The 25,650-nt window shown below is 40.1% G+C and overlaps 1 protein-coding gene across 1 annotated transcript in view; it reads left to right on the top strand.

Annotated features, from left to right (window-relative positions):
- LOC124721646 (katanin p60 ATPase-containing subunit A-like 1) overlaps positions 1-25,650 on the top strand; it is a 116,501-nt gene that overhangs the window by 29,308 nt on the left and 61,543 nt on the right. Inside the window, exons 2-7 of the mRNA XM_047246709.1 lie at positions 556-746; positions 9,108-9,204; positions 11,017-11,200; positions 19,712-19,901; positions 19,979-20,069; positions 20,157-20,278. Of these exons, the coding sequence (XP_047102665.1) occupies positions 556-746; positions 9,108-9,204; positions 11,017-11,200; positions 19,712-19,901; positions 19,979-20,069; positions 20,157-20,278 (875 nt within the window). The remainder of the gene's footprint in view (positions 1-555; positions 747-9,107; positions 9,205-11,016; positions 11,201-19,711; positions 19,902-19,978; positions 20,070-20,156; positions 20,279-25,650) is intronic.

The following is a 25,650-nucleotide window of genomic DNA, read 5'->3' as shown; positions in this document are numbered from 1 at the left end:
ATGGTAAGTCTTTCAATACCACAGCAGATATGGTGCTCAGTGAAGAACAGTGTAAGCACATAGGCATGTCTGTACTTCCATGCATTACTGCTTTAGTGCTGCAATCACTAGAATTTTTAATTTTGTTAAATTGAGCTCTTCTTTTGTTCATTACAAATTGCTATAAAAACTAATTTTTCCTTATTGCTATACATCATTGCAACAAGGACAAAAATATATAGTGTGGGTCAAATGACTTATAGAAAAGTGTAGTTTATCTGTCATTTTTAGTGTTTTATGATTTTTCTGTTTTAGTGTTGACAAGTTTGAAATTGTAACCTTGACACCTCATCATAGTAAATTTACTCCCATATTAAATTTATATACAGCACCTACATAGCTGACACAATATCCATTTGGTGAGAATGTGACAAAGAAAAAATATTTAAAAAATATTGGTGTGTGTGTGTGTGTGTGTGTGTGTGTGTGTGTGTGTGTTTTATAATGTCTTAAATAAATGTTTTTACTCAATGTTGGGTCATGTTTAATCCAGCAGTTGTATTCTACCGATTACAGATGTCAGCAGATTATCAGCAGATATGTCATCAATGCTTGATGAGCTTCAACGAAATCTTACATTAGCTCGTGAAGAGGCTATGTTAGGGAAGTACGAGTCCTCAGATTTATATTATCAGTTTACACTTAGATTAATACCAAAAATTAAGGCAACTATAACAGATCAGTTCCAGAAGGACAGGTGGTCACAGGTATGTTCTTCAAAACCCGGAAACATATATTTAGATTTAATATTCGAAACACATTATTTATCTGAATTGGTGTCGAGTTCTTTTCATATGATTTTGTGTCTAGACTGCTACACAGAAATAATCAGAACACTACTCAATTTGTTATTCACATGTGTATATATTCTAAATGAGTTAAGTCTCTAGAACTTGTTCCAGTTATGAATCACACAGGTGTGAAAAATCTTGTTAAAACTACACTTAGTAATAGTTGGCATTCGGGATAAATTGAAAGCTATTTGCATTTTGAATTAATACAAGATGAGAAGGGTCCAAAAATAAAGTGCATACTGTTTGATAGTAAGCTATCTTCGAAACAAAATGAAATGCAGTTGTCATACATTGAAACAGACTCAGTTTCTACCATCAGCAAGTCAAGACTGGGAGACCATGGTGTACACTCAATACTAACTGTACAATGTATCCATCGAACGTGCTGAGCATGTGCCAAGACCTCGATTGTTATGAGGAAGAATGACCGTGTTGTAAGTAAATTCTCTAGTCTCCAAAAGCTCTTTAATTGCAGATACAACCATTATTTGAAACATATAGAAAGAAATATGTTGAGTTAAGATATTTTTAGAGAAAAACAGACTAATCAAACCACGTCATGCCAAATCGTGCATTAGAGTATGGTGGAGTCATTGCATTGTCTGTGTGAATGTGTGAAAGGGATACATTTTTTGTAAAGATGAGTTTGCACAAACTAACAAAGTCATACTTTGTGGTATTAGGCACTTTGAGATGTGTTACAGAACACTTTCAGGACAGTACAAGCTACCCTAGATTAATGAGTCTACTCCAGTCCAAGTCCAGTCCAAACACTATCAGAGTTCTGCCAGTAACAAACAGTCTGAACTACAATCGGTGTAAACAGAACCAACATGCTGATCGGCACACATTTCACTGATTGTGTTACAATTTACCCGAACTCTCTGTTGGCCAGCTTATGTGCAAGAGTCGTTTCTTGTCTCATCAGAGAGTGCACCTAATGCCAAGCAACATATGGATAGTGATGCCTCAGCAGTAAACAGTAATATTGCAAACCTTGCAGAACTAGCACTCCTGAAAGAAAGGATATTGCGGAGACATGGCTTAGCCACAGCCTGGGGGAGGCTTCTGTAAAGTTTGGAAGGTAGGAGACAAGGTACTGGCAGAAGTAAAGCTGTGAGGACGGGGTGTGAGTCGTGCTTGGGTAGCTCAGTTGGTAGAGCACTTGCCCGCGAAAGGCAAAGGTCCCGAGTTCGAGTCTCGGTCCGGCACACAGTTTTAATCTGCCAGGAAGTTTCATATCAGCGCACACTCCACTGCAGAGTGAAAATCTCATTCCCGTGTATTGATATGATGTGAAACAGTATGTACTCCCTCCCATGTGGTACTTCAAATGCATGAGATTACGGCACATGTCCTCACATTGTAATGCTAGCCCCATCTGTAGTGACTGTGGACGTCAGTTGTACATAAATGTACCTTGTGCCCCTCCCCCATTGGTGCCAGCTGTGGAGAGCACTGTGGCCCTGTTCACTGGGCTGCACCATCTTCCAACGAGAAAAGAAAATCCAAGAATACAAGACACTTGACCAACTGACATATCAAAAGGCCAAGGAGAAATATGATTCTTTGTATTGTGCATGTGTGGTAGTAATAATGATGATGATGTATGCTACAGTTACGATGACATCATCCTCTCTAGCAACTGTACCATAACCCCTTTTGCCTTCTACATGGGACTCTCAGAGCTGCTCAACTACAGCCCCTCCCATGGTTGTTTGGGTCCTTCTCTTACACCTTCCCCCACATCCATCTAGGGATCTTTGCTTCTCCATGCATCGGAGATGTCAACCCCCAGCTGGAGAAGGATCAACCTCCTCTGACATCTCTCACAAAGAAAGGGTCCCTCGGGACATTCCCCTCCCAGATTTCTGCTGATCTGCAACCAGATACCAGCCAGTGGCTGGACGACAACGACGACAAGTCGTAGTCCTCCCATAAGACAAGAGACTCAGGTGGCCCCATGCCACCAGACCCCACATGTTCTGCGGCTTTATCCAAGGTGGAGTTCTTGGTGGTCCCTGTGACACCAGACACCCCTCCTCCCCCCCCCCCCCACACACACACACACACACACACACACATACACACACCACATTTCAGAACCAATGTATATGGATGCCACATCCTTTCAACCGATGGCAGCAGGTAACTATATGGGCATGATATGTTGCCTTGGGTTCATCATGCTTGGACAGGTTACTGCTGATAGTGTGTGTCTCCAGTGGGACTGTAGCTGTCTCTTCTGCAACCTGGCTTGTGCTTTGACTTCTTGTATGTGTTTCCTCTGCTTTCTGCATTGTCCTTCAAGAACAATGGTTCCCATCAATGTGGGCCCCTACCCTCTTATTCAGCTGTTGATCTTTTCATTCACAGCCCTGATCATCTCCCTTCTATCTACTGGAAAATTCATGATGACCTGTGTGAGAACCATCACTCCTAGATTGACCTGTCCCTCCTTCAGCATGGCTCACCTGGGTGTCCATCCAGATGGGCTTTCAATAATGCTGACTGGGATACCTTCACTTCTGCCATCACCCTCAATACCATACCCCATGGAGATATCAGTGCGGCTATCCATAGTACAACCATAGCCATTCTCTCGACTGCAGAATTAATGATCCCCTATTCCTCAGGATGCCCCTGTCAGAAGGCAGGACCTTGGACCTCCGAAATCGCTATGTCCATTAAAGATTGCAGAAAGTCTCTCCAATGCTATAACAATATCCATTGATGGAGCACTTCTTTGCCTTCAAATGGCTCCGTGCCTGGGTAGGCCATGTCCTGAAATAACAAGAACAAGATTTCTGAGAATGGTATGCTACTACCACTGGACTTCACACCCCTCCTCCTCAGGTTTTAGTAAAGATTTGACAACCGTATGGTCACAAGTCACCCACAAGTGTACGCGATATTTCCCTGAATGGCGTTGTCCACTCTGAGCCAGACACTGTCACTGAACATTTTGCTCTGCGTTGTGCCTGAGTCTCTGCATCTTAGAATTATCAGCCTGCATTTCATGACCATTTGATCCCTTAGAAATTCACACACATTTGGACATTTCATGACCCTGGACAGCAGGTGCAGTGAATTCACTTGCCTTTCACTATACACCATTCAGTGAGTGGGAATTCCTCAGTGCCCTAGCCATTTGCCAGGACACAGCTCCAGGTCCAGACAACACCCATAGTCAACTGCTCAAACACCTATCAATGGATTTCCAATGTCACGTCCTAGATGTTTTTAACCATATCTGGAGAAAGGGTCAGTTCCCATTTCAATAGCAAGAAAGTGTTATTGTTCCAGTGCTGAAATGAGGTAAAAACACCCATGAAATGGACAGCTATAACCCAGTTAGTCTTACTATGTTCTTTGCAAGTTGCTCGAATGTATGGCCTGGCAGCTGTGTTGGTACCTCAAGTCTCAGGGCCTTTTGGCTCCGTCCCGGGACAGTTTTCACCAAGTCTGTTCTACTGCTGACTATTTGGTCGGCGTAAAGTGTGCTCTACATTCAGCTTTTGCCTGATGTCCACATCTTACCGCCGTCTTCTTTGACTTGCAAAAGGCTTACACACCACATGGTGTCATTATATTCTTGCTACCCTACGTGAATGGGGTCTCCGGAACCCACTCCTGATTTTTAAGTTGATACGTTCCACAGTAATTGCTATACAAAGTGAGTGGGGTCCCACAGAGATCCGTATTCAGTGTGCCACTTCTTTGTAGTGGCTATCAGTGGTCTAGCTGCAGCTGTTGGATCTAAAGTGTCACCCTCCTTGTATGATGAAGACTTTTGTTTTTACTATCACTCCTCAGCTATGAGTGTTCTTGAAATCCAACTGCAAGGAGCCATATGAAATGCTCAGCCCTTGCCTGTCACTCGTGGCTTTTGGTTTTCAGCTGCCAAGACATTTGTCATGCGCTTCTGTCACCACTGTACTGTTCATTTGCATCTACATCAACAATCAGTTGTTCAGTGTGGTGGAGTCTTAACACTTTTTGGGCTGGTTTTTGATGTACTGCTGTCGTGGCTTCCCCATCTTTGCCAACTTACGCGGAAGTGTTGGTCACACCTTAACACTCTTCACTGCCTCAGTAACACCAGCTTGGATGCAGGTTGCTCTTTGGCTCTGTAGCTTTACAAAGCTCTGATCCTCTCCCACCTTGATTATGAGAGCCTGTCATACCTTGTTATCACCTTTGCTGTTGTGTGTGCTGAACGTGATAGACCATTATGGGGTCTGACTTGTGACAAGTGCCTTTTGGATTAGCACTTTGATCAGCCCACTCATGGAGGGTGGGGCATCTCCACTACAGATCAGGTGCCTACAACTGCTGCTCAATTATGTGATATGCATTCTATGCTCCCCTAAGCATCTGAACTACCATGCCCTATTTCCTGGTAGGGAGACCCACCTTCCACAACAGAGGCCCAGGACTGGAGTCACGATCATAGTTTGCATGCAGTGTCTCTGCTCTGAACTCCAGTTTCACCCACCAGTTTTGCCTACATACATCCAAGGTGCTAAGCGGATGTAGTGTATTCTCTGCTCCCCCCAGGGGGCTCATGGTTCTTTTGTGAGTTCGTGCTTGGTGCCCATCCTTCCTTTCCAGGTTGCATTTCCTTCTCCGTGCCCCTCCCTTACCATCCTCGCTCCTTTCCCCCTTCTTCCTCCTTTCCCTCTCATGGTGTTCTTACTTATATTGATCTGGCTATCCACCTGGTTCCTGTATTCCTTGCAGTTTTGTTCCCCTTGCCATTTCTTTTTCATCCTTTCTTTTTTGCCCCCCTATGGGGTTTGATCTCCACTGCTAAATTTTTTCTCAGTAGTGTGAACCATTTGGGGAAGAACTCCTTCCCTAGTGCCTATGGTGTGGATTCCACTCCCCCTTCATTCCCCTCTTCCTTCCCCACCCTAGCCCTCCCCCCCTCCCTCTCTGCCCTACTAGGTCACCAGCATGAGTATCTGTGTTGTGGGGATGTTATGTACCCACCTGGCTGAGCCCCCTGACAACACTGGGATCACACTTCTGATACCTGTGCTGTTGCCTCCCCATGTATGCCTAGGAATGGTTTCTTGTCATTCTGGAGTGTCAGAACTTCTGGCAATGACCGCCATGCCAGACAGCCCATGCTGGGGCTGCATGGCACCCATGAGGAGAGGCCCTGATCAGAGTGGGTGGTATCAGGGCAGAAGCTTTGCGAATCAAGCTCCAAAAATCTGGCCATTCTTCTGTGGCCATTTGTTAGTATTTGGATCCCACTTTGTATGACATTGGAAGCAGTTGCCATCCAGGTCCACTTGGACTCTGTGGTCACAGTCTCCCTCCTGACAGGCCACCTACATCTTCTGCCATCCTTCAGCAACGAACCCAACTGTTCCTCCTCCTTGGGGATTTTAATGCCCCTCGCCCTTTGTGGAGCATTACTTTTATGTCTAGTCATTGACCAGTCTCTTGCAGACCACAACTGTGCCTTATTAATGATGCTTCCCCTACTCATTTTAGTGCACTCCCTCTCCCGTCCATGTGGTGGAGCTGCATTTGTCTAGCTGAGCACCCTGACATGACAGGGATCATACTGCTGGTACCTGCACTGTGAATGCCTCGTGATAGGCTCAGAGTGACTGCTTACCTATTTGGGGCATCGGAACTCCCAGCAACAACCATCATTCCAGGCAGCCATTGCTGTGGCTGGTTGGCATCCACGAGACAAGCCCCTAATCAGAGTGAGGGTTACCAGGGTGGACGTTTGACACATGAAATGTATTAAACTGTCTGGACTCTCTCCTGTGGCTGTGTCTCTTTCTAGGAATAGTTTTGTCTCAGTTTTTGTTTCTGCCTCCCCTGGCCTTTCCCCCCTTGGCTACCCCATGGCAGGAGGGCCAGGCCCACCAACTTGGGGTGAAACCCTTACTGCAGTTACTGATCTGCATCAGACTTTACTGCCACCAAAATCCCCTCTCCCCCCCCCCCCCCCCTCCATAGTACATGTTGAGGACAATTTCGGTGAAGTTGAGTCATTAAGCAAGATGAGATCTGGCTTCCTCCTAATAAAGACAACTTCTGCCAGTTGGTCGGCTCCTTCTGTCCCTGTGACCACTTAGGAGACATACAAGTGAATATCACTCCTCACAAGTCTTTCAGTATGACACAGGATGCAATTTTCCATAGGTATCTTCTCCTCCAGTCTGATGTTCAACTTAGGGCTGGTTGGAATAACATGGTGTTCATATCGTCGGATGTGTTCAGAGGCCCTAATGACAGTTGTGTAGACACTGGCATTTTCATGCTGGCCTTTGAGAGGGCCCCCGTCTGAGGAGGTCAAGGTGATGGCTGTGTCCTTCACATGTACTACAAAGAAATGCATGTCACATAAACACAAATTTATTTGCATGAGCATGAGAACGCCACTTAATGCTGTTCACAAAAGAAACATGCAGTGTCTCTATAAACATGAAATGTAACACAATTAACCTAATCACTGATGCTAACTTCACTCGGTCACTTATACTTTAACTATTGAAACTGACCGTCATTAGTTCAGAGCATCAACTATAGTGCTAATACTGGTGATGATGTATGCTGCTGCTTTTGTGAAACACTTAAATCTCATTTTTATATTCTGTTAGATGTGACACTGATTTATTTCTAAGTTGCTGAAGACCAAGGTATTTGAAACTTCTTAACAGATTTAACCCATGTGCAGGACCATAACACAAACCTGAGACCTTTGCCTTTCATGGCCAAGTGCTCCACTGAGTGAGTATCCAATCTCAACTTGCAACCCACACTCAGACCTACACTTCAGCAAGTACCTCTTCTCCTACCTTACAATATACATTCTTCCAAAACTGCTACTCCCTCAAGGTATGCAGCAGAACTTCTGTGAAATTTGAGAGGTAGGAGCAGTGGTATTTGTCTGAGATTGTCTTTTGATGGCACTATCTTCATAATCTTAAAGGGGCCAGTGTAGTATTTATGGAATTTTTTGATGTAGTAATTTTTCACCTACTTGAAATGGTATTTCTAGTATCCACACATTTTCAATGTAAACTGGATTTTACTCTCTTGTTGTGGCTTCTCTTTCTTTTTCGAATGCTGTTTGGAGCAGCTATTCATGTGATGTCTTGAAACACAGTGAGAGCTTTATACAATCATTGGAGGTGCTCTCTGCGTCCCACCCAAACAGTGCTGCACAAGGTGGTGCACTTACACTGTCATGTGCTAGAATGTTCGTGACTATTTTTGAAGTACAGCACTTTTCCTACCAACAAACATAGGAGCTTCTGCATGATTAAGTTTATTGGATTGGAAGGTTGTCTGCAACAGTGATCCAAATTTGTCTGATTCTATTATTTTGTTGGAGTCATTTCAGTAGTATCTGACATAATTGAGGCACAATGTGTGTCAAAATAAATTAATTTGATGGTTCTCACAAAATATGCCCATTCTAATTTCTCCAATGTAATTTTGCAAAAAGCTCCACAGCTTCCAAGACTGGGTGAAATTTCTCATCAGTCATAGAAATCTATTGGCACAGTTTCATCTAATTTTCCTGGGTGAAATTTCTCATCAGTCATAGAAATCTATTGGCACAGTTTCATCTAATTTTCCAGGTATATTGTGTTGTGTATCAGACTCCCAGCTACATCTGTAAAATGATTATCTACAACATTTACTAATTAAAGTACCTCATAAATATAACAACACCTCCTGTTATCAGACAGCTCTATTCTGAATTCAACAATTCGTATTTGCAGTGTAGGATTGAATATTTGAGGTGGGGGCACCTGTAGGCAACTTGTATAGGATACGCAGGCATAAAAAGAGAGCAATTAGAATAATTGCTAATACAAGCAAACAAGTGTTGTAGGTACTGTTTCATCAAGTAAAATTTACTGACTCTGTGCTCTTTATATATTCTTAAGACAGTTGTGCTTGTGAAAGAGAATATAAAAAAAGTATGATGAATATGCACAGCACACCAGCCGGCTATAGGAACCGGTATGGCACACTGCGTGCCTCATAGCTTGCACCAATATAATAGTATCTCTTGTGCTACTCTTCATATATATTCATTATATTTATGACATGATATTGTTTAGAATTTACAAAAATAATGATATGCTGAACTGTAAGTAATTATGGACAAATTATTGTTGTTGTAGTTGTTAATGCAAATAATTTTCAGTTGATTTTATTTCCCACATGTGTAAATTTAAAACTATTAATGAGAAACAAATATTTTTAATGACCAAACCATTGTTGCAGCATGAGCTTGAAATTATTGCTGAATATGACTATATCAAGAGCCTGGATAAAATACTGACACTCATCAAATATGGGACACAGGGTGACCACCCACTTTGTAAGTTACATAATCTATGCCAAAAGTCAGCAACTTAATTAATTTGTGTTATCATCTTTATGTAATTGTCTTACCAAGTAAATTGTGTTTGGTGTACTGTTATACATTTTAGTTTTTCATTTATGTTCAGCTATTCACCTTTTGCTGGAATAAGGATATGTTTGTTGAAAATGCTGCTAGCTTTACTGACTGTGATACTGTTTACATCTTACTTCTGATTAAGATGATAATGCTTGTACATTAAAATCTGAATTTGTTTTACCTGTGCAAGGAAAGAAGTAATCTTATATCTGTTATACAGGGGAATTGTAAGTAACAAAGAAAATTACATACTTTCTATACACAGAGCTGGAACTTAGCACTCTGAAGAGGGTGCAAAGCCTGCCCACTGACCCTTTGTTTGTATGAAATGACATGGGGATAAAGCAGTTATCTAGATCAGTTGAATTTTAATTAAGTGGGTGTGATATTTGTTTTAGATTAACAACGAAAAAAATTGTTTGGTGTTGGTGATTAGAAGGCTTTCAGAAATAGATGATACCAGTGTGCTTGTGGCTGTACCTTCTGTGTGTTCCCTTTGGTAGGCCAAACTGTTGGGTGTAAAATTAAGGCTAAGGACAGTTCATAACTCAGGCATTATCTATGGAAATGAAAATTATCGTAGTCATGGTGCAGAGAGACAGTGAAAGAGAGATCTCTCAAATGGATAACTTCTTTCACTTAATGCTTGAATGTATTTAGGTTGCACATGAAAATCTTAGAGTTCATAGGACAGGGAGTCCTGTATGTATAAAAGTACATAAAAGTACTTTTAACTGGACTGACATGCATCTGTATTAGAAGCCAACTCGCCCTGTAATGAGGATGATACTATACCTTATCACATTACTTGCATGTGCTTAGTTTGTAGACTATCAGCAATGTCTTGCTCCTCTCTACCCACCCACTCTCATTGCACTTAGTGAGGTGGTTTCCATGAACTTGTGGAAGTCCCTTGGTCACTTCTCCTTGTTGACAGGATTGATATTTTCATGAAGATTGTTTTTTTTTTTTGCCATTGCCCAGGAATTGGCATACTTGCAGTCCCATTCAGCAGTCATACACCATCCAGATATTGGTTGTTGTTGTTGTTGTTGTTGTTGTTGTTGTCATCTCTTTTAAAGAGTAGATCATATCTGTTGTGAGACACAGTGGAATCACAATTTGAAGGTTTAATTGCAGTTCATCTTGTTAGTACCAGTATTTCACATGGTGATAACAAATCCAGAAAATTATGGATAGAAAGATTGGGCCATACTAAGTATTACTGGATAACAAGGAATCATGCCATACAAAGCAAAAGAATGTAAAGACCCACCACAAACTTGTGTATGGGAAAGATACTATCATTGACAACTACAGCAGACAACAGTGTTCTTAAAACTTCAATAAACTTGACAATCACAGGTATATGTTCAAATTTGTCTGCAAACATGAAAAGTCATGATATAGTATCATTCTTGTCCTAAATGGATTGGGAGTCATGTGGGTGGCAGAATCTAGAACACAGAAAAGCAAAGACGCATACTTGTGTTTGGAAAGATGCCGGCTTTTACATAAAATTTTGATTACCAGTTTCAATTTCTCATTAGTCTCCTACAGCACTACAGCTGGATGTCAAGGAATTACTTTAAAAAATTGGAAATACAAGAATTAAAAATTTATTTTCCAAGCAGGCAGCTATAGTGTTGTATTATGCTAAATCTGGAAATACGGTACTTTCATTTACTACTATCATGTCTAGAAATCAACATAAGTTTGTTTATGTTCTAGCTATTAGACCACGCTATCTCCAGGATATGCTTTCTGCCAATGAATCAGAACCATATCTGTTGCGCTCTACTTCCGATGATGGACGAAACTGGCCACTTTCCTTGAGAAAGGATCCTGATGTGTGGCCACCACCACCACCAAGAGATCCTGATGTGTGGCCATCACCAACTCCTGTTGAGCATAAGTAAGGCATTATGGTTTTCATTAATTAAAGCATCTTATCTATCTGGTAGTTGATAAATGTGACTGTTTTGACATTACAGGTCTTACTTCAGAGAATGTTCATTTTTAATAGTGTTTGACGTTGGTAGATCCTTACTTTTTACATATTGTCTGTGAGTGTGTTTGTGTAGAGTTTCATATTAAACTAAAATTTCTATCTCTTATATGGCAGACTTTTTACCTTACTTGTAACGCATTTAGCATGGGAAACCTGTCTGACCAGAGTGATTTTTCATCTTTCATAGATTTGTATTTCCTAAAGTGTGCATTGGGGTGCCTCTTATTTTTCAAGTTTGATTTTTTACTTTGTAGAACCCATAGTTTGGGACTGCTGCATAGAAAAATTGTTTATGTGCAGTTCTGGCTCAAATATGAAAGGTGATGGTTGGGTGATAGGAAACGAAAAATCACATTAAACAATATTTAGTTTTATCTCAAAAGACTAGTGTGCAGAAGTAACTAATTAATCAACAACTTCATTTCTTTCAACTCGTTATTAATATTGCTGTATTAACTTTAATAATGAAATCTATAAGTCGAGTGTGTAAAATGTTTGAGGCTAATACAATAAAATCACACTTTTAAAAAAATCTTTGACGATATGTTTCTGTGTCATAGAAACTTCTAATGATACTCAGATACAATGTGAAGCACTTACTGTTTCTCATTTTTTTATTATTTATTTAAATTATTTATTGTATTTCTCCATTAGGTTGACAGCTTTCAACCCGATCATTTACAGCTCTCAGTTTAAGAATTATACATAGTGTGGAAGGTACCTCCCTGTGATTTCTTGTTTGCATTCAGCATCTCATTGTTGGAAGAACATTAAATTGCTGAAACTGGCTTTATGGTAATTTCTCCAGTAACATACACAACATAACCTTTGATTGATTTGACTTGTCCAACATTTATTGTCACATTTGATGATACTGTGACCATTTGCAGCCATAACATAAGATGTTATCACAGGCACACACTTCCAATATCCAAATTATCAGTATGACAATTCACTGTCCACATTTATAACATAGTTCTGGCAGAAAAATGCCACAACACTGGCTTCTGTGTACATACTTAACACAACAGATTTCCAAATATATGGCACCATTACACAGACATTCATAATGTTGACACAAAGATATGTGATCTGAATAAATGTTATCCACTGATTGACTCAAAGAAGTTAAAAGATAGTACAAGTAACCACAAACATGTTGATTGTAAGAATGTGAGTGTACATTGTCCCAGGGTGTTAGTCATGTCTGAACATGCCCAGGACTGAAAAGTTTTGGGTGGTGTAGGCTATTTAGACTTGCATATGAATATTTTTAAATTTTGGAAGCTACGTATTTATTTATAAAATCGTATGGTTGAAGTTCAATAAAGTGAATGAACTGTATGTTCATGAAATAAGTTGGTTTACGTAATGAATGGTCAGTTAAAGTACAAAAGAATGCAGTACTATTTTGTATGTGTACACAAGGAATTACCTATTTATGAGTACAGGTGACATATTTGAAATTATGATAAATGATGCAAATTCTTAATTAGTGACTTAATTGGTTAATGAAGAGAGTCATTTGGTTGAGAAAAGTTTGGGCAGTGAGAGTATAATGGTAAAGTTAGAAACTAATTAGGTATAATGACACAAAAGGCAACAGTAATTGTAAGTGAATGCAATCTTCAGTACTAATTGTTTTAAATTGATTAGTTTCAGAAAAATTACAACATGTTAAACGAAGTCTGGAGTCTTAACTTTCTAATAGTAGGTGTCAGTATTTCCAAAATTACTTATTAGCTCAGTCAAAGTATACAATTATCTGCTATGGTAATAATTTCAGTTATTAATTACTCTTACTCCAGAGAAAAACAAATGCATCATTGTAATCACTGTATTGAAAATTATCATATGAATATATGTGAAATAGGGCATGAACTATATCTAAACAGATTTTGACATGTATATGATGTGGATACCAAGAGTTAGATGAAAATTAAGAAAAAAATATAATTATTGTTATTAGGATTGCAGTAGGTGGAGATGGAAAGATTCCATCTTGATCTGTTGTAAGTGTTGATGAAATCTGTCTTAAAGAATGTGACACTCAAATCAAATCTGAAAAAAAATGTTATTTTAATTAGAAACAAACTCTTTTGTTCAGGTCTGCTTCAGTCATTTTAATATTTTCATCTGATGTTTATGCCTCATTATTTAATGAAGTACTCATTTTTTTTTGTTTTCAATTCAGAAGCCGTCAGGTGTTATTCAACCTTATATTTATAAAATGTTGAAATAATAATGAATTCTAAATACATTTTTTTGTATTCAGAAGGTGCATTGGGGCTTTAGGAGGAGTTAAATATAAAGAGAGAAGACAAAACACAAATTGCATTCTCTTCTTGTGAACATAATTCAGATTTATCACAAACATAAAAATGTTCAAGCAACAAATACTTTTCACCACCCACTCTGCATGATGAATATCTCCTAGAGTACAGAAAGGTACGGGACGAAATGGTCCTCTGACAAGAGATCTGAGTTAATTCTAAATCTTAACATTTCAGTGAGTGTTTCAGGTACAGTTTTTGCTTGGTCTTTCACACAGTAAGTTAAATGGCCAAAATGTGCATAAAATTACCTGCATTGAATGGTGGTAGATTTTCTTTTATTTTCGAATATTGTGTGATCCATATAAACCTAAACTATTTTAATGAGTCACAACACTTAAACCAATGATGGGGCACATTTGTAATTCAGGGAAATGATACTACATAAATGGGAGACTACATATAATACATACAAACATACATAGTCCTCACAGCAAATGTTGGAAGTGCCCTCCGCCAGCATCAATGCACAACTGTACTAGCTTCACCATATTCTATGACTTTCTGTCTTTACCAGTGTTGCTTATTTCATATGTAGTGGCCTCATGGAGTTGTCCAGTTGTCCATGGTCTATTCTTGTACACTCGGCTTTCAAGATACCCCCTCACAAGAAAAAATCTGAGAGGGAGGGGAGGGAGGAGGGGGTAGGTCATGGGGGCCACAATTTTATGAGACCATTCAGTCACCAAAGAAACTGGTAACAAGTTGCATGAAAGAATTAGAGTTGTGACACAGTGTTCCATCTCATTGGAAATAACCTACCAAAGATTGACGACATCCAGCTGGTCCACAAATGTATTGAAGATGCTCATATAAACTGTAGTGTCTACAGTTGTATCAGAGAAAATGGAGCCAACAACAATCCTGGAAGCTGCCACCATACACCACACTCCAACCTTTTCATCATGCAGTGGTGTTTTGTGGATGATATTGGGGGTTTACACCAGTGCAGAATGTGCTGTTTTGTGTGTTGATGTAACCGGACCTATAGAACCATACCTCAAATGGAAACTAGGTTATGGAGGAAATGTCTGGACAAGGATTTTTTTTTTTAACTCAGTGTCTGTTTATTGCAGTGCTTCCATCATGGACAATCTGTATGGTCACAGTGCCAATTTCCTCACAGCTCTCTGGCATGTGCCATACAAAATGCCAGTCTCCTGGCTTAGTCGATGCAATGATTTCCTTGAGAGTTCTCCAAGCATTGTCAAGCATTATCAATAACCTCTGCACTCAGTGATGGTATATGTTTTCCCCCGTCACTGTTTAGTACACCAGTTGTCTCCAATTTCCTTGCAACTGACAAAATTGTTGCCTTTGTTGGAACATCACACACACATTGAATTCATTCCAGAATGCCCATTGTGCTGTAACAAATGAGTCTGTCTTCCAGTATGTTTTCACAATAGAAACTTACTCTTAAAGTGTGTACTGCACGTTTGTGTCATCTAAAGATTGCGTACAAATCACTAATTTGCTTGTTATTGTCCCGTGGCCCAAAATACACCTTGAAGTAATTTTTTTATGTAGTCTTTTGCAGAACAATAAAATTTTAAAGTTTTTAATATTCAGCACATTTCCATCTAGGTAGAATGCTAAAACTAGAAGAACACAATCCCTAAATTTAGTAAGTTTCTCTAGTTTCTATCTAAGTGCCAACTGTTGACTGTTCATTTTTGGTTTCTTATTTCCATTACCAAAACAATCACATATTACTACTAGTTAAGATGTGGCAAACTTGTCCCTGAGAGAAAAGAAATTTGTACGAAACATACCATGCTATTCACCAATTACATTTATGTGTTAACAAAAACATAAATGTAATTGGTGAATAGCATGGTATGTTTCGTACAAATTTCTTTTCTCTCAGGGACAAGTTTGCTACATCTTAACTAATAGTAATATGTGATTGTTTTGGTAATGGAAATAAGAAACAAAAAATGAATAGTCAACAGTTGGCACTTAGATAGAAACTAGAGAAACTTACTAAATTTGGGGATTGTGTTCTTCTAGTTTTAGCATTCTACCTAGATGGAAATGTGCTCTTGTTGCGCACTTGTGTAAGCCCTAAAACTAGAAGAAGAGTAATGTTATTAAAATTGGTGTGATTTACTGTTCTTTAAGTGTGGTCATTTGCCACAATCATTTATCTGCTTGTGAGTGGCTGAACTTGGCAAATAGTCATGTGTTGATTAACTGTGTTCTGCACTGAGAATAGAATTAGCGTATCTGCTTTTGTCTGCAGGCCATGGCCAAACTATCAGGGTGTACTTCATGGATTAACTGAAAGCTTCATAAGGCTTTTTCCAATCTATTCCATACACCACAGAGACTTTCCTACTAACCTTGTAAGGCCCCAACCTTTGGCGAAAGGCTGTAGTGTAGAGAACAGTTCGTCTACAACTTTGAGTGGTATTCACGGCTGGTGCCAACAGGTGTGCCAGTAGGGATAGAGGTGTTGCATTAGGTCCATTAGTATTTCACTCTTTATGATTGTATATTATAGATAAATAGATTACAAAATGTGATAAAGAAAGTAATCAGAGTTTGGGTGTCAAAATAACTGATGATGTTTGAAGTAGGGTGCATATAAAATTCCGATGGTGACACCTAGAAAAGCATTTCTGAAAAATGGAAGTTTTTTGACATCACATATTAATATTATAAATGTGAAAATAACTATGCCTGTTATGTTATCACAAGCAAGCTGCTTAACTGATTTTTATGACATTTGAACCCTGAGGAAGAACATAGGGTACTAGAAAAATGGAAAGAAAAAAAATCAACCCCTAAGAGGGTGCAGTAATGATGCAGGCATGGAGGTCGGTGACTTGGGGAGTATGTAAAGGTGACCAGCTGTTACCCGTGGCTGTGATCACAAATCAGGGGAGTATGTATAGATTGCTAGCTGTTACCCATAGCTGTGCTCACAGATCAGTAGTTTTGTTATGATCATTGACAGGAGTAAGCTAGTCAAATGTAAATTGAAGTGTTAGGAGGGCCTCTCAGGAGGTATTTGTATGGAATATATCCTCATACAGAAGTGAAATGTTGATGATAAGCAGTTCAGATAAGGAGAAATTTTGAAATGAGGTGCTACAGAAGAATGTTGAAAATTAGGTAGGTAGATCAAATAACTAATGAGGAGCGGCTGACTGAAACTGAGAAAAAAAGAAACCCGTGGCACAGCTTGACTATAAGAAAGGTTCAGTTAATCCTGAGACATTAAGAAATTGTAAATTTGATAATGAAAGAAAGTATGGAGGTTAAAAATTGTTGAGGGAGACAAAGCCTTGAACACAGTCAGCAAGTCCAAATGGATGTTGAATGCAGAAGTTATTCAGAGATGAAGAGGCTTGCACAGGATAGACTGACAGGAAGAGCTGCATCAAACCAGGCTTCAGACTGAAGACCACAACAACAACCTGCTAGTAACATGTAAATGTATCAGGGATAAAATAGATGGGAAATTACAGTAGTATTGCTAAAGTTTTGGAAGTACTCAGGTCTATATGGGAAAAGGGTTGCAATTTCCCTCTTAGTAGGGAAAGTTTGATTATAGTTTACAGTGGTATGTCACCTACCAACACACAACATATGATGACAGCAGGTGATGGTCTCTATTCAGAAATATTGCTATGTTTACATATTTCCCAAAAGCTCTAAATATAACTGGGAAATGTTTCAAAGTAGTGTCCTCTTTTAGTTACTTGGGAGCCTTAATATCAAATAACAGCACTGGAAAGGCTATAAGGGAAAGAATACAAGTAGGGGACAGAGCTTACTTTGCAAATGTACAACTCTTCAGAAACAGCCTTGTTAAAAGAATAACAAAACTCCCAATATATGAGATTCATTCAAATTTAAACCTGGTTAGTGCATCTACCTTTGCCTTAGATGTAAGGTGGCACCACGTAACTGTGGATATGGTGGCGCCATCTATTGGCAGAGAGACTGATGCATGCGCACTGTTTGATGTTGCATAACACCCGTGTGGTTTCACGCTGAAGAGAAGATGGTCACACAAGTTATCGTCCACTACCGAACATGTAGGCGAGTAAGTGGGAACAGTAAGGATTGATTTGATTTTTGGCAGCAGAGGGAGTTGGAGGCCGTGAAATGTATCGACGGATGAGGGCTGTGTACGGTGAGTTGGAGGCCGTGAAATGTATCGACGGATGAAGGCTGTGTACGGTGAGTACAGTCTGAGTCATTCAAGTGTTGTGGAATGGCGCAAACTATTCCTTGAGGGGTGCAAGTCACTGGAAGATGATGCTCGTCCTGGACACGCTCATCGTGTCTTCACGCTAGAGATGATTGCAAAGGTGAATGCTTTAGTCTTGAACAATTGCAGAATCACTGTGGACGAGATCCATCGGTTACTGGGTATTATAATGGGCACCGCCTACACCATAATGCATCAACACTTGAACTTCTGAAAAATTTGTGCGCAGTGGGTTCCCCCCAACTGGCCACTGAACAGCGCAGTGCTCAAATGGTGCTGTCTTTGAGTCATCTGCAGTGTTACCATGAGGAGGAATACGGCTTTCTGTTGCGTATTGTCACAGTTGATGAAACATGGTGTCACCATTTTGAACTGGAAGGCAAGCATCAGAGCAAGCAGTGGAAATTCTTCACCACCGCCGTGCACACCAGTTCTGGTAAGGTCACGATGTCCTTCTATTTTGACCGAGCGAGGTGGCGCAGTGGCTAGCACACTGGACTCGCGTTCGGGAGGACAACGGTTCAATCCCGCGTCCGGCCATCCTGATTTAGGTTTTCCGTGATTTCCCTAAATCGCTCCAGGCAAATGCCGGGATGGTTCTTGTGAAAGGGCACGGCCGACTTCCTTCCCCAACCTTCCCTAATCCGATGAGACCGAAGACCTCGCTGTCTGGTCTCCTTCCCCATACAACCAACCAACCATCCTTCTATTTTGACCACAAGGGCCCACTGCTTGTCGAGTTCCTGGGACGGGGAACCACCATCAGTGCCCAGTGTTATCAAGCCACTTTACAGAACCTTAGATGAGCCATCAAGTCAAAACACCAAGGCATGTTTTCCAATGGCATTATCCTCCTGCATGATAATGCCCTCCCAAACACGGCCAATGCAGTGAAGACGACATTGCAGCAGTTTCGGTGGGAAATGCTGGAACATCCACCGTACAGTCCCGACCTTTCACTGTGTGACTTTGATATGTTTGGATCTCTAAAACAAATTATTCGCGGACATAGATTCGCAACGGACAACTAAGAGTGTGACTGGGTCAAGGCCTGGATCTGACAGCTTCTTCAGTAATGGAATCAACCGGCTAGTGTTGCTATGGGATAAATGTGCCAACAGTTTTGGTGACTATTTTTGAGTATGTGTACTGTGTATAACTACATTTTTGAGTTAATAAAATCGTTACCATTACTTTACACTAGTGACAGAGTTTCATTCGAATGCCCCTTATATAACTCCCTCGTTCAATCAGTCGTCACATATGGGTCAGAAATGCTGATGCTGGCAAGAGACTACACAAACATTCTAAGAACCTTTTAGTGAAAAGTACTAAATAAAATATATGGCGCAATAAAGGAGGAAGAAGGCTGAAGGATACGCTATACCCCATAGCTTTAGGCATTAATACAAGGAAGAGATATTGTCAAATTTGTTAAATCACAATTAATATGATGGCTAGAGAACATGTGGAGAGAATGGCAGAGCACAGGATACAAAAGAAAATAATAGAAGCTATGATACATGCTGCTAGACAGAAAGGGAGTCCTAGAAAAGGGTGGATTGATGATGTGTTAGATCATTTCACCAACATGGGTGTCCGGGAATGAAAAAAAAAAAGCTGAGACTCGTGGAGGAAAATATCTGATGGATCCAAGGCTCACCAACGGCTATAATGCTACAGAAGTAGTGACAGTAAGCAAGGTAGTCAAATATAAATTTAAGTGTTAGGAAGTCTTTTCTAAAGGTATTTATATGCCTTTTACAGAAATGAAATATGTATGATAAACAGTCTACATTTTCTAGAGAATAAATACAGCAAAATTCATCCTTACATAATATCCAAAATAATTTTCAGAATGCCACAGTCAACAAAAAATATCAGAAATGCAAAGAAAGACACTGGCCGACCTACAGCACGAAGTAGCAAAGCTAATATTAATACTGGCAGTAGTAGTACTTTGTCAAGAAAACCTGATACTAAAGGTGTGAAAAAAGATGAAAAAACGAAAGTGGGGAAGAAGGACGAAAAGAAAATCGAAAATAAGGTATGTGTTATGTGTAGATATGGTATTCATTGATTGTTTGTTTCACATATAATCAAAGAAATTTATTTTTGTTACAGGAAAAGGGTGATAATGAGAAGGAAGCACCAGTAGAAGAAGAAAGGAAGTTTGAAAGTAGTGGTTATGATAGAGATCTTGTGGAAATGCTTGGTATGATCTGTAAAAGAAATGTATAATTACTTATTCTTAGTTTCCACTGTGCAACTGGACTTTATCTGTAATTAACTGTTCTTTCAGAGCATGATATTTTGCAGAAAAATCCTAATATCCATTGGGATGATATCGCAGATCTTGCTGAAGCGAAAAGGTTATTAGAGGAAGCAGTAGTATTACCAATGTGGATGCCAGATTTTTTCAAGGTAGGTGTGTGTGCACTTGTGGGTACGTGTAAACGTTTGCTTGTATTTGGAGAAAGGTGTCGTGTTCCTGTGAGTACATGTAAGTAGACAGACTGAAGTGAAGTGTCAGCTGTAGGCAGCACGCAAGTAAATAGCCCGTGTATAAACAAATAAACACAGTGTTTTGAATTTAGAGAAATAGTTCAGCTTCATAGCATCAAATCTTGGGGATCATGAAACAATTTAAATTTGATTGATTAAGCACAATCTTTCAACCCCTGTAAGGAGAAAACAGTTTTAGAATTTTGAACTATTGTAGTAGGAGGAAAAACCCAAGTGATGTCTTCTGAATAGACCGTAAGAATAATGCAGCTGTCTGGTAATGAGGAAAGCAAAGTGCCATACTAAGCCTCGGCTCTAAATGATAGGAAAACAGCTCTGATCGTAAGTTCTTAACACACTTCAGATAAACACCGTCATAGTAAAGTTGTTGAATCACATGGAAAGATAACTAAGTTTGTTCAAAGTTCACAACACATGTAGGAAAATGGCAAAGTCAGATAGAAATTCTAAATCTAACGACACAATCCGGAGCAGTTAATCTACATTTCAAGCAAGCATGTTTTATGTCCCGCGAGACCGAACAGCAGGCAATCACAGAAATATTATGAAATCAAGAATCAGTCTTCCTGTAGGGGCCTAGTGGTGTAAAATGCCTTGGCATTTATGAATTTTAAATAGTAATTGATAAGCAGCACTTATAAAAAATTTTAAGATGATGTTTTGTATTCGAACAGGTGTTTTGCAACACCGCTTCTATAGTGGTTGGGCAACCAAATTGAAAAAGTTGCTTGGGAGTTGGCAAGAGTTATTAGGGGAAATAAATTGGACTGTAAACATAACTTTTTACATCTTTATGAGAGAAATTCTTGAGGTAGTGCATAATAAAAAAAGGAAAACAACACTCCAGTTTGAAAGTAATTTTTGAAATAAAATATAGTTTATACACTCATGCTCATAAACTAAGGATAATTGCAAAATGTGGTGCCACACAACGTGGCACTACACAAAACTGGCACTAATAGCATAGGCACATAGGGAACATACACGACACAGATCTGTAAGTCCACGGTATTAGTGATAAGCTGAGAAAACTGTTTTGAAACACATGTGCTACAAAACGCCACTGTCTCCAGGTTTCCTGTGACCAGGGGTCAGTGGAATGCACCTTGCAGGTCTCCAGGTGAATAAACCATGTCTGTTCAGTCGTCTGTAGACTGTGTGTCTGGAGACAGCTGTTCTAGTGCCTGCGGTAAGGTCCAGAGCAAGGCTACCTGCAGTACACTGTGGCCGTCTGCGGGCACTGATGGTGAGATATCGGTTTTCTTGTGGTGTTGTACACTATGGACGTCCTGTACTGTAGTGCCTGTACACGTTTCCTGTCTGCCGGAATTGTTGACATAATCTAGAGATCATACTTTGTGGCACACGGAGGGCCCGTGCTACGACCTGCTGTGTTTGACCAGCCTCCAGTTGCCCAAGTACTCTACCCCTCATAACGTCATCAATATGTGTTCTTTGAGCCATTTTCAACACACAGTCACTATTAGCACATCTAAAAATGTCTGCACACTTACTCGCTGAACCGTACTCTGACATGCACCAATACATCTCTGCGTATGTGGACTGCTGCCAGCGCCACCGTGCGACGACCACAGGTCAAATGAACAGCATGGTCGTACCCTGAGGTGATTTAAACCCACAAACTGCCCACCAGAGCATTGTTTCACCATGTATCAGCATTATCCGTAGTTTATGAGCATGAGTGTATTTAGTAACTAGTGTAGGTAGTATTTTTATTTATAGTATACTACTGCAAAAAATAAAAAATTGTTGTCAATCAGTTTCTTTATCTTCATAAGCTGAAGAAAAATCGTGATGTTCCCACTCTGCCTCCGATTCTCCTGAATCTGATTTTTCACCGACTACTGGGTACCTTTCCATTTTGTCTGCGTTTGGACAGTTAAGTATGGGTTTTTCCTTAGATAAACAGGCTTATGTCGTGTTACTGCTCCATTTATCAGCTTCCATTTATAGGAAAGGTAGATAAGTTTTGCATCTGTCTGATATGAGTTTTTTATACTGTGGATTCATCCAAAAGTGCTGAAGGAAAGCTCTGTATTAGCAGATGTAACTGATGTGCCCTGAATTTTAACAGCAACTTCTGCCGATTCATAAGTTCCTCTTAAACATCACCACCACAATAAAGGAATTTACATGATGATTTTTATCTTCCTGAGGGTTAGGACCTGCTCCTTCCCACAGAAATTATCTGGCCCAAATCCCATGTTCGTCCCTACTGTCAGCCAAGCTCTCTGTAACCTGAATAACATTTAATATGTGTTCTTTGCTGTGCCACAAACAAAGCTTATTGCATCAAGCATCTCCCTAGGCTTCAGGTTACTTACATGGTACTGCTGGATCAAGATGATTAGCTGCCAGGTGCGCATAGATTCCTTGTTAGTAATCCTTTTCATGTTAGTATTCTAATTTTATCCTTACAGCAGTGCCGTCATATGAAAGTAGATAAAGGAGCAGAACAGAAAACTGTAGTTTGCCTCAAACGTCACTACATCACACAATAAAGCTTACTTTTTAAGAATAAATTTATCATTAAGAAACACATGCCAGCTGTTCAATACATTCAGTTATAATTTTGTTATCAGTAATCATTCTTCAATAACATTCAGAGATTTTAGATGGATTCTAAAGCATGTTACATCACAAAGCAATGACCTAAGGACAGTGTGTGTGTGTGTGTGTGTGTGTGTGTGTGTGTAGTGCAACAGAGAGCGAAGAGTAGAACAGGTAGCATTATACTGAAGCACCAAAATAACTGATATAGGCATGCGTATTCAAATACAAAGATACGAAAACAGTCAGAATACGGCGCTGCAGTCGGCAGCACCTGTATAAGACAACAAGTGTCTGGCGCAGCTGTTAGATCAGTTACTGCTGCTACAATGGCAGGTTATCAAGATTTAAGTGAGTTTGAATGTGGTGTTGCTGTCAGTGCACGAGCGATGGGACGCAGTGTCTCCGAGATAGTGACGAAATGGGGATTTTCCCATACTACCATTTCATGAGTGTACCATGAATATTGGGAATCTGGTAAAACATCAAATCTCCGACATCACTGTGATCAGAAAATGGTCCTGCAAGAACAGGACCAATGAGAACTGAAGAGAATTGTTCAACATGACAGAAGTGCAACCCTTCCGCAAATTGCTGCACATTTCAATGTTGGGCCATCAAGTGCCAGCATGTGAACTATTCAATGAAACATCATCGATATGGGCTTTTGGAGTCGAAGGCCCACTCATGTACCCTTGATGACTGCACAACACAAAGCTTTATGCCTTGCCTGGGCCCGTCAACACCAACATTGGACTGTTGAGGACTGGAAACATGTTGCCTGGTTGGACAAGTCTCGTTTCAGATTGTATTGAGCAGGTGGACGTGTATGGATATGGAGACAACCTCATGACTCCATGGACACTGCATGTCAGCAGGGGACTGTTCAAGCTGGTGGAGGCTCTGTAATGGTGTGGGGCATGGCCAGTTGGAGTGATATGGGACCCTTGATACGACTAGATACCACTCTAAGAGATGACACACATGTAAGCATCCTGTCTGATCACCTGCATCCATTCATGTCCTTTGTTCATTTTGACAGACTTGGGCTCCATCTGGACAATGCGGCACCCCACACATCCAGAGTTACTGCAGAGTAGCTCCAGGAATATTCTTCTGAGTTTAAACACTGGTCACCAACCTCCCCAGACATGAAAATTATTGAGTATATCTGGGATGCCTTGCAGTGTGCTGTTCAGAAGACATCTCCATTCCCCTTTACTCTTACGGATTTCTGGACAGCCCTGCAGGATTCACGGTATCAGTTCCTTCCAGCACTACTTCAGACATTAGTAGAGTGCATGCCATTTCATGTTGTTTCACTTCTGTGTGCTCGCGGGGGCCCTACACGATATTAGGGAGGTGTACCAGTTCCTTTGGCTCTTCAGGGTAAATGGTAAGTAGCAGTCAGTGACACATGGCTTTCCTTGGTACAGCAAGTTGAAATGCTAGTAGAAAAAAAAAAAAAAAAAAAAAAAAAAAGAGATTCACTCTTCTTTCCTTGTATTCTTAGTAATAAAGGCAATGAATGACTACATGGGTTTAAGCATAAACATTTACTAACTTTTAGTACTGAGACTATCATTCCATCCTTTATTTTAATTGGTAAATTATACATTCTAGCAAAAAAACTTTAAAAAGTACTGTCCAGCTTTTGGGCATTTAAAACTGCTTTGGGCAAATTCCTGGGCAAATGCCCATTTATAAATGTTCTGCCCACTGGGCATTTGCCTGGTCCACATCACTATTCTGGCCACATCTTTTGTAGAGAGGCCACACTGCAGGATCCAGGGCAAGGATGTTGGCACAGACAGTGACTGCAGCATAGCAATGACTGGGGTGAGCTCCTGATTGTGAAAATGCAATAAGAATTTGGCACCTGGACAAGGTAGCTCGCTCGGTGGGTATTGCTACCCGGGGTCCCTGCACCACCATAAATACAGCCCTTGGCGCCAGGATACAGTCAGTTTTGCTTCGTCATGTGGCTGGCATAAGAAAGAGGTCTGTGGTGCTATCAACCTCTGTTAGCACTTTGGTCATGTCTTGATAGCGGAGGACTGAGCTGGGATCATATCCAAAACCTTTCAGTCTGTTGTCTGTACTACAGAGCCACCAAGCTACACTACAGAATCATAAGAATTAATTATGTATGTACCCAGTAAAGCTTATGTCAGCATTTACCACTCCATTTTATGGAAAACATTAAAGGAATTTGACATCCTACAGAAATACATCCAACTAATTGCAGATTGCTATTGTTGATCAACTTGTTAAGTAAGGTTTGGCAACCAACTATCACCACCATTGTGTTAAAAATGAATTGAGAAAAAAAAAAATCATTGGTGCCAATACCATTCAGCATGATCTTGGAAAAAGTAAGCCGTGACACTTGTAAAATCAAAGAAATGGTGATGCTGGGAGCACACACAATCCTGCCATTTGTTGATGATGTCATGGATATTGCCAACACCCTGGAGCAAGTATACAAAGATGCTCTCCGATTTCTCCACAGTGCAAAGAAAATTTGACTGATAGCGACTTACAATAAAACAGTATATCTCATTGTATTACACCATCAAGCTCTCCTTCCTTCCATATTTATTGATTGGCATATCTTTCAGCGAGTTCAAGAATTCAAGAACCTGGGATTCATACTGACTAATAAAAGTGAAGTAATGAAAGAAATGACTCAACGAATA

Source organism: Schistocerca piceifrons, chromosome X, assembly GCF_021461385.2.
Source record: "Schistocerca piceifrons isolate TAMUIC-IGC-003096 chromosome X, iqSchPice1.1, whole genome shotgun sequence".
Taxonomy (NCBI): Eukaryota; Metazoa; Arthropoda; class Insecta; order Orthoptera; family Acrididae; genus Schistocerca; species Schistocerca piceifrons.
This window is presented reverse-complemented; position numbering and strand designations above follow the sequence as displayed.